At 39.8% G+C, this 10,576-nt stretch overlaps 1 protein-coding gene across 1 annotated transcript; it reads left to right on the top strand.

The window, feature by feature from the left end:
• Positions 1-5,126: 5,126 nt before the first annotated feature.
• LOC145985515 (uncharacterized) lies at positions 5,127-8,187 on the top strand. Its single transcript, XM_083119587.1, has 2 exons — positions 5,127-6,556; positions 8,124-8,187. Exons 1-2 carry the CDS (start codon positions 5,127-5,129, stop codon positions 8,185-8,187), a joined length of 1,494 nt encoding a protein of 497 aa, XP_082975713.1.
• Positions 8,188-10,576: the final 2,389 nt, after the last annotated feature.

Here is a 10,576-nt window from a genome sequence, read left to right as displayed (position 1 = left end):
AAGTTAAGGAGTTAATATCTCGGATTTCCCCTTGTGCACAAACGAAATTTTTGCGTGCACATTCGTGCACAAACGATGCACTAACGTTTGGCACCATTTTAGTGAAAATCGGAGAAGGTGGGGGGGCTGACCCCAAAAGTTAAGGTGTTAATATCTCGGATTTCCCCTTGTGCACAAACGAAATTTTTGCGTGCACATTCGTGCACAAACGATGCACTAACGTTTGGCATCATTTTGGTGCAAATCGGAGAAGGTGGGGGGGCTGACCCCAAAAGTTAAGGTGTTAATATCTCGGATTTCCCCTTGTGCACAAACGAAATTTTTGCGTGCACATTCGTGCACAAACGATGCACTAACGTTTGGCACCATTTTAGTGAAAATCAGAGACGGTGGGGGGGCTGGCATTTAGACAGCCCCCCAAATTAACTTGCTAATTTTGGTGTTTTCCGTTTGTGCACAAACGAAATTTTTGCGTGCACATTCGTGCACAAACGATGCACTAACGTTTGGCACCATTTTGGTGCAAATCGGAGAAGGTGGGGGGGCTGACCCCAAAAGTTAAGGTGTTAATATCTCGGATATCCCCTTGTGCACAAACGAAATTTTTGCGTGCACATTCGTGCACAAACGATGCACTAACGTTTGGCACCATTTTAGTGAAAATCAGAGACGGTGGGGGGGCTGACATTTAGACAGCCCCCCCCCCAAATTAAATTGCTAATTTTGGTGTTTTCCGTTTGTGCACAAACGAAATTTTTGCGTGCACATTCGTGCACAAACGATGCACTAACGTTTGGCATCATTTTGGTGCAAATCGGAGAAGGTGGGGGGGCTGACCCCAAAAGTTAAGGTGTTAATATCTCGGATTTCCCCTTGTGCACAAACGAAATTTTTGCGTGCACATTCGTGCACAAACGATGCACTAACGTTTGGCACCATTTTAGTGAAAATCAGAGACGGTGGGGGGGCTGGCATTTAGACAGCCCCCCCAAATTAAATTGCTAATTTTGGTGTTTTCCGTTTGTGCACAAACGAAATTTTTGCGTGCACATTCGTGCACAAACGATGCACTAACGTTTGTCACCATTTTAGTGAAAATCAGAGACGGTGGGGGGGCTGGCATTTAGACAGCCCCCCAAATTAACTTGCTAATTTTGGTGTTTTCCGTTTGTGCACAAACGAAATTTTTGCGTGCACATTCGTGCACAAACGATGCACTAACGTTTGGCACCATTTTGATGCAAATCGGAGAAGGTGGGGGGGCTGACCCCAAAAGTTAAGGTGTTAATATCTCGGATTTCCCCTTGTGCACAAACGAAATTTTTGCGTGCACATTCGTGCACAAACGATGCACTGACGTTTGGCACCATTTAAGTGAAAATCAGAGACGGTGGGGGGGCTGGCATTTAGACAGCCCCCCCAAATTAACTTGCTAATTTTGGTGTTTTCCGTTTGTGCACAAACGAAATTTTTGCGTGCACATTCGTGCACAAACGATGCACTAACGTTTGGCATCATTTTGGTGCAAATCGGAGAAGGTGGGGGGGCTGACCCCAAAAGTTAAGGTGTTAATATCTCGGATTTCCCCTTGTGCACAAACGAAATTTTTGCGTGCACATTCGTGCACAAACGATGCACTAACGTTTGGCACCATTTTAGTGAAAATCAGAGACGGTGGGGGGGCTGGCATTTAGACAGCCCCCCCAAATTAAATTGCTAATTTTGGTGTTTTCCGTTTGTGCACAAACGAAATTTTTGCGTGCACATTCGTGCACAAACGATGCACTAACGTTTGGCATCATTTTGGTGCAAATCGGAGAAGGTGGGGGGGCTGACCCCAAAAGTTAAGGTGTTAATATCTCGGATTTCCCCTTGTGCACAAACGAAATTTTTGCGTGCACATTCGTGCACAAACGATGCACAAACGTTTGGCACCATTTTAGTGAAAATCGGAGAAGGTGGGGGGGCTGACCCCAAAAGTTAAGGTGTTAATATCTCGGATTTCCCCTTGTGCACAAACGAAATTTTTGCGTGCACATTCGTGCACAAACGATGCACTAACGTTTGGCACCATTTTAGTGAAAATCGGAGAAGGTGGGGGGGCTGACCCCAAACGTTAAGGTGTTAATATCTCGGATTTCCCCTTGTGCACAAACGAAATTTTTGCGTGCACATTCGTGCACAAACGATGCACTAACGTTTGGCACCATTTTGGTGCAAATCGGAGAAGGTTGGGGGGCTGACCCCAAAAGTTAAGGTGTTAATATCTCGGATTTCCCCTTGTGCACAAACGAAATTTTTGCGTGCACATTCGTGCACAAACGATGCACTAACGTTTGGCACCATTTTAGTGAAAATCGGAGAAGGTGGGGGGGCTGACCCCAAAAGTTAAGGTGTTAATATCTCGGATTTCCCCTTGTGCACAAACGAAATTTTTGCGTGCACATTCGTGCACAAACGTTTGGCACCATTTTAGTGAAAATCGGAGAAGGTAGGTGGGCTGACCCCAAAAGTTAAGGTGTTAATATCTCGGATTTCCCCTTGTGCACAAACGAAATTTTTGCGTGCACATTCGTGCACAAACGATGCACTAACGTTTGGCACCATTTAAGTGAAAATCAGAGACGGTGGGGGGGCTGGCATTTAGACAGCCCCCCCAAATTAACTTGCTAATTTTGGTGTTTTCCGTTTGTGCACAAACGAAATTTTTGCGTGCACATTCGTGCACAAACGATGCACTAACGTTTGGCACCATTTTGGTGCAAATCGGAGAAGGTGGGGGGGCTGTCTAAATATATGTTTCCTACATGGCCCGAGGTGGAGGGAAGAAGGGAAACCTGCGCGGGGACTTTTCGTTCCAAGGTTTTTTCCTTGTGGTCGATCTATACTCTGGCGTGTGAAACGTAGGCTTACCTAATCAGTTCAAACACATTTACTCCCTGTCTGTTCATTAGTTCTAGCTCCTTGCAATCATACTACTCGTATATATCTTTTTGATTGATTACTTGAATATATGAAACGTTTTACTACGATTTACATGTTTTTGCTTTTGAAATAATAATAATGACTTGTGTCTTTGAATGTCTGCTATTAATTTCACTTGTTGCTTTGTTTCATTGATGATCTATTCTTGCGCTATAACACTGTAAGTCATGAAAACCAAAGTACGTTTAAAACAAAAATTTTCAGTTAATACATAGCATTAATAATTAAGAAATTAAGGAACTAAGAAATTGCAAAATGTAAAATCAATCAAAATGAAACAAATATTAGAAAAGGAACTCCTATTTTATTTAAATGAAAATCTATTATTGTTTGTCTTCTGATTAACATTAACAAACAAAAAAATAAAAGTGTCAAGAAAATATGAATCTACTTTTCAACTGACATCTGTGGCCATGTTATCATTTACGTACACAGGTCAAGCAAGGGATTCAGTTTCTAGATTTTCAGGAAAACTTCACGGAAAACCTTCGATTACTCGATACTGGCGACCCTCGATTTGTATCGTTCAGACGTCTGCCTGATAAAATACAAAACATTTCAAGACCGTAACAAAAAGAGAAATTAGGGAATGTGTATGGCTTGTTGTATTCTAAACACTTTGAGGACGTTTCGCCTTGTTACAGTTTTTGTACTTACGCATCAAATTCACACACCACAGGCAGTTTAATGTTTATAAAAGATACGGAAACAGTACAAGAGCTACACACAGAAAGTCTTCATTTCTAGATGGCTATCTGAAAATAATTAATAGGGTCGTAATACTTCTTTATTAGTGACAATTTGCAGAATGATCTCCCTTCTCAATGTGAAATATCTAAGTTTCTATCCTCAACCATTTTGGCGTTGTTAATGAATAATATCTGTCAGAGACTTCTTAAACAGTCTGTATGCATGAGAATTGAGGCAGAGGAAAAGTTAAATAATTACCAAATTCCAGAGTTTAACAAAAATAAAGTAACAATTCAAAAGCAGTGGAAACTATCACATGTAAGTGAGACTATTAAATCTTTTTACATTTTTCAACTAATGAAAATTTCAAATGAAATATGTAAGTTTTATTAAGAAATAAAATTTCTTTTCCAACCAATACAGAGCATATTCTAGATGTTATCTGAAGGGTTTTACACTATATTCAAGTTCAAAATAAACTATTCAGAGAACAAAAAAGTGCCCCAAGCTTCTCGAATACAAAAACCTTAATATCTAAACAAAACCAGACACCATTATATTTTCAGTACCACATTTTTACTTGTCTCTTCTAAGAGACATAAGGAGACATGCAAGTGAGACGAAGTAACTTATGCTGCGTAGAGAAAGCGGAAAAAAAGAAGCTAGAAAACCACAAATTAAGAACAATGAATGGAAAGGAAAGAAGGGATACAACACATAAGACACTTCACCCCACTACACATTACTAGGTTAAAAATTTCATCAACATTGTTCTTAACATGAAATGTCTCTCAAATTTAGACTTGATCTTTAGTCCTAGACTTTTATAAAACGGGACAAATAGTGGTATTTTTATAATATCAACGGGACGACCGGGACACGCCTCTGAAACGGGACGTACGATCACCCTAATTGACATTCATGAATGACAAGCGGCTACAAAATATAAACTACAAAAATACAAAAATAGCATTCCTTACAAAAATGTAACATAATAAAACTGCACGTTGAGGTGGAATGAGAAAGGTAAGGGAACACATTACTGAAATCACATGAGCAAGGAGCCATACGTTTCTCATTTACAGTTCCTATATCTGAATCAGGTACACTCTATAAGTTGACTATATTTTTTAACCCGTCATTGGACGTAATGGGAGTGAGCTAACATGTAATCTTTTAAGCTCATTTCCTGAAGACGACTCTGCGAGGAATGTTTATGAATATTTAACTACGAATATTTTAAAATAATGAATACAATACGTTTCTAATTAAATACAATTATATGTGTGATACATGCCATTCCTTTGACACTTTTCTACCCCATCTTGCGGATGACCAATCCCCTGCCCCCTTTTCTCTTCCATGCGTAAAACTGTCCACATCGCGGTTAAAGTTACTTCATTTTAACTGATACGTGACTGTGCTCTTTTAATTCCAGAGAATCCCTCGGGATGAGCTCGGCGGCGGATCTCGGCTCCCAGTTCGCAGAACCACACGCCAAACGTGCTCCCCGGCTGACGTCAGACTTCCGGAATGGGGACTTCCTGTCCAGGCTGCTCGCCGCCACGCCGCCGTACCTGTACAACATGCCCTTGGTACCGCACAGCTTCTTCTTCAGCGATATGCTCAAAAGCTTCGTCACCAAGCCACCCAACAGCTCAGCAGGAATCGCAGACGGCTCCAAAGACCCTCCGTCATCCTCATTCCCGATGCCGCATCATCATCCTCATCATCTATCATCGCAGCAGCCTCAGCACCCACAGAGCTTGGACGCCTCCAAAGAAAGCTGCAGCCAGCTGTTCACAAAGCCTCACAGGAGACGGAAGCGCTCCTGGCGAGAGATTTCGGAACCATCAAAGTTCCTCCAGGAGCACAAGGCATCGGATAAACCTCTGGAACTGACCACAAGCAGCTCGAGGCACAGCATCCAGGAAGATTCCAGTAGCAGCAAGTTGGCTTCGTTGGTCGCGACGAAGGTCGAACCAGGAAGTTCCGGTTTACCGTCTTCCGTAATGGACCGCACCCGGTCACCGCAAGGTACTCCAGAGACATCAACCAGTTCGAGTATTCCTCCGCCACCTCTACTGCTTCCAAATGTACCACCATGCGGGATGTTACCATTGCCTGGTGGTGATTACCAGAGTAGGATACCTGGTAACCCGGACGCGCTAAATCCAGACATGCTACCTTCGCTAATTCCCAACCCACCCGGTCCGTTCCCACCCCCTTTGTGGTACCCGTCTTTATATCCAGGTCTCGCACCCAATCTCCCTCCGCAACCACCTTACGGGATCGACCCCCTCCACTTCTTCATCGACCTTCGGGTATCTGGACACATATGGGACAGGAAGCTTCCATTTGGACACCTGGGGATGAGATCCCCTACAGGTCTTGACGGAGCAGAGAAGGAGAGTCCTTCCGAAACTGGAGATCAGTCAAAGGAACCCGACAAGGACTGTGACGAAAAGGTGTCCTCAGAGAAACTCAACCTGGCGCTCAACGGTGTGAAGCAGACCAAGCATACTTCAGCCTTCAGCGTGCCAGAACCGCGCGGATTGACGGACAGCAAGACAGAGAAGAAAGAAGGCGAGACGGATGCTGGAACGTGGAGGAAAAGCGACGACGACGCCTCCAGGAGATTCCCAACGACCAATTACATCTTGCAGAACCTCTCCAAGATATACAGAGATGTGCACTCTAAAAGAGAAGACAATGAGAAGCTGCAAGAGGTAAAGGAAGAAACGGAGCAAAACCAAGAGAAAGCAGAGTCAGAAGAACAGGAACAAGGAGCAGAAGGCGAAGAAGCTCCTTGCAAAGACCTCCCAGCGCTCATTGGCTTGGAACTGGTGGTAGACTATGTGAAGCACGAAGGGGGTAAGCCAGGGACCCGGAAACAGTGTAGTGACAGGGATTCGCCGCGCAGTGAAGAGCCTATTGATCCTTGAAACTATGACAGTAAAGAGCCTATTGATCCTTGAAACTATGACAGTGAAGATCCTATTGATACTTGAGACTATGACAGTGAAGAACCTATTGATCCTTGAAACTGTGACAGTGAAGAACCTACTGAACCTTGAAACTATGACAGTGAAGAACATATTGATCCTTGAAACTGTGACAATGAAGAACATATTGATCCTTGAAACTTTGACCGTGAAGAACCTATTGATCCTTAAAGCTATGACAGTGAATACCTTACTGATCCTTGAAACCATGACAGCGAAGAACCTATTGATCATTGAAACTATGACAGTGAAGAACCTATTGACCCTTGAAACTATGACAGACATTACGACGATCATAGGAAAAGCTAATGACACTGACTAAGTAGTAGTTCTCATCTTTCCAACCTACATCACAAATCCAGAACATGACAAAGTACTGTAAAAGTGGTCTTCAATATATCCAAGGAGCACTGTTTAACAGTGTGGTGTAACATACCGAAGAACAACATTGAAGTAGTGAAGAATAATAGTCACAACCATACTACTAACGCCATCAGTGTTTCAATTACTTGCCGAATTACAGTATATCATAGAGTTCTTATTTACTGGAAACAAAAGGCTCTAACAAGAAGAGAAAACGCTGTCGTCTAATTTCAACCTATGTCAGCGAAGGGAGTATTTGTCATGAAATTAGCTGCGTTGCTATCACATCATCATCTTTATTTAGTGTCAAGTGAAGGGGACAAGCAGCACAATATTTAAAGTTGTTGGACATTTCTTGACAACGAAGCAAGGGGGGGGGGAGTTATAAATTTGGCAACACGGGACACTCTGGTTCGAGAGAACTGTCAACTGTCGCGAGTTGACCGCTGTATTTCTCTTCTTGGTACGACGGTGCACAATGTGTTAAATTATTATAAGATAAATACATACAGAACAAGCGTATGAAACTTTGCCTGAGCAAGACAACCATACAGGTACGTGACATCCATATGGTATAATAAGGAAGATATTTTCGCCACAGAAACGAGGAAGTTGTATACGTGCGTGATGGCGTGACAATATCTTCGGATAAAGAAACCTGCATCAAATGCAGGAATATGTTCAGTGAGTATATATTGCTTAAGAAGTGAATAACAAGTTCAAACCTGCCATTATAAATGTGTTTGTTGACTTGTATAGCGAAGGAACGGTGTGACGATAGATTACTGCATGTCAAAGTTAATTTAAAATGAAAAATAAAGGAGATTGAAATGGTTCGTGAAATAAGGTAACATGGACGTTTTAGCACATTTCACAGATCATAAATTGTATATTTATTGTGAAACCAAAGAACTGTACATAGTTTTGACCTTCTGAAATTTTATCCAAAATTTAGTGTACGTACATCTGAATGGAAGGGATCAGTTCTATTCTTGTTCTCCTCTTCTTGATCTTCCTATATCAGAATGATATGTAAGGGAAATAGGATCCAAAATGTGAAGACATACACGCACACATACACAAACATATTAACACGAGTTCAAATACTACAGACAGTAAGACAATCGGCTATCATAAATTTTAATACGTTCAAAATTTAAAATCTATCAACAAAAGTTTATCTACAATACTTGTGAAGTTTTGGAATTTGCAAGTAGTTTTTCACACAGGAAAAAAATACTTCTAATACATTATGACAAAGAATATTTGCCAGTTCGTTCCTGTATTTCAACTTCATTTCATTTAATCATCAAAGGCGATATATACGCCATCTCTGATATGTGCCATGTATTTTCACAAACCATGTTTTATTTATCATTTGCATTCAAACAAGCTTCAATAAGTATTCGGTGGGTAATCTTAAACGAATCTTGCTATTCATTTTAAAAAACAATAAAATGCTTCTATGTTCTCTTATAGTTGCTAGGAAGAAAACCATTGTTCGTTTTCTACCATGTGTAGCGACTTTCCTATGTGACCATACACCGGTTATTATTAAATAAATATAAAGTCTTAAATTATATGGACATTTATGAACGGAGAAATAGATTAAGTACAAGATGTTCAAGTCAGAGTGCACCACCTACTTCTAATCAACTTCAAGTCACTACTGATACAAATTTAAAAGTATTTTTTTTATTTGAGTTACTTTTAGTATACTAAATTTCATGTTAGACACCGGGTTGAAACCTAGTTGTTTTATACTTAAAATATTGCCCAACAGATAGCGTTATTTTTCAGTCTTTCACATAATTCTTAGCCTTTTTTATTATTATTTAAATTATATATATATCAACATCCCACCGAAATTCGGACAATGAAGTGAAGCCAAACGATATATCGAACCAATTGTATCAAACAGTTTAAAAATGTATCCCAAAATATAAAAAAAAAACCGGTTCAATTTGTATAAAAGTAACAGACATAAAGACCACATACCACAAATAAATACCTTGTATTTCCTAACAAATAAAAGATTTCTAAATAAATCTATTCGTGTGACAATGTTTAAATAGATATCCAAGGTAGGAGTACTAAATAAAAATGTAAACAAAATCAACAAGTACACTTCATACAAAATTTCATTACTGTTTATTTGTATTAAACGCAACAAATAGTGCTGAAAGTTTTAAAAAATGCGCTACGAAAGTAACAAAATAGTCATTTAAATGGCTAAGGTGTACATGTAAACAAAACTCTTCATTAACTTGATGTTAATTTACAAAAAGGCTAAAATTGAAAAGTAAGAAAATTATGTAAACTATTTGTACAAAACAGCTGGTTCTAAGGACTAGTGTATCCATTAACGGAATACAATTGTTACTCAGTATTATTCAGGATGTATGTCAATTGTATATTCTTGTGTAGAACTGTAATATGAATTAAAGCGTACAAATTAATATTGTAATTTTCTTACTGCTATTGACATTTACAGTGTTTACTTATGGTGTTCCACGATGTTAGTGCTGAACCAGCATTGTGAGGACAATTGGAGAGTTTCTTCAAACCAATAGTGGCGGACTCTAGTCTCGAAAGACAAAAGCAGCGGCGATGGTACTCGTAGAGAAACCGCTTGGTAAGCCAAAGGACTGTTGCATCATGGAATTTTTCCAACATTGATATTCTTAACATTTAACCAACTATCATTATTTTTATTTCCTACATAAATAATTATAACATTTACTCAGCAAGAGTTATGCGTTTTTCAACATTGTTATCTTTTTATTTTACTCCAAGGCACTTTTCTATCCCTCTGGGCTAATCGCTACAATGAGAATGAATGCTTGATTAGTAATGGATATACAAAGATACATTCGTGCTTGACGCAACTAGGAGGTGAGGGGATGTATTACATTTCCAAATTTTCACGTACCTAGCGCTATTATTTATATTCGTACAATCTTAGCCTCTTCGATAGCTTAGTGGTATGAATCATAATTTTAACTGCAGTTCCAATCCCTATTGGCACATTCTGCATAGGATGAATTTAAAAGAATTCGTTGGAATTAGCAACATGGAAACAAGAGCAGGCTTACAGCCCCTACCAACCAATCACTAGATACGACATTGAAATCCATTTCAAACTTGAGGTTCCAACTAAGCTTGTCTTCTTAGTGCCAGAGAGGCTGGGATTGGAGGCAAATAACTTTGAAGGCTATTGTTGAATACTGAAATCTAGGTGGAAAAATTAAAAGACTTGTATTGTGGATAGTAAAACGTTTAAAAAGTTTGTATTTAAATCGACTGCACCAGCAGTTTAAAGTAGGATTGGAACCCAGTGTGCAATGTGTCTTCGTCGGAAATAGAACACGAAACCCCGTTAATAAAAAAAAAGATGGCAGGGTTGCCACTATGTAATCTGAGAGGTCATGATTTGTGATTTAAACAGAATAATTCAACAAGGTGAAACGTTTAGAAGAATTAAGTTGAAAACATAAATAATTCTCTTTGGAGGAAACTTTAGAATACCTTTC

This window comes from Lepisma saccharinum, chromosome 3 (assembly GCF_977018435.1).
Source record: "Lepisma saccharinum chromosome 3, izLepSacc3.1, whole genome shotgun sequence".
Classification (NCBI taxonomy): domain Eukaryota; kingdom Metazoa; phylum Arthropoda; class Insecta; order Zygentoma; family Lepismatidae; genus Lepisma; species Lepisma saccharinum.
This window is presented reverse-complemented; position numbering and strand designations above follow the sequence as displayed.

What these genes read in the sequence shown, in the direction of transcription:
- LOC145985515 (XM_083119587.1), top strand. Translation starts at nt 5,127, where the DNA reads ATGAGCTCGGCGGCGGATCTCGGCTCCCAGTTCGCAGAACCACACGCC. An exon ending in AAGCACGAAGGGGGTAAGCC is followed by an intron (nt 6,557 to 8,123) that starts AGGGACCCGGAA and finishes CGCACACATACA; the next exon opens with CAAACATATTAACACGAGTT.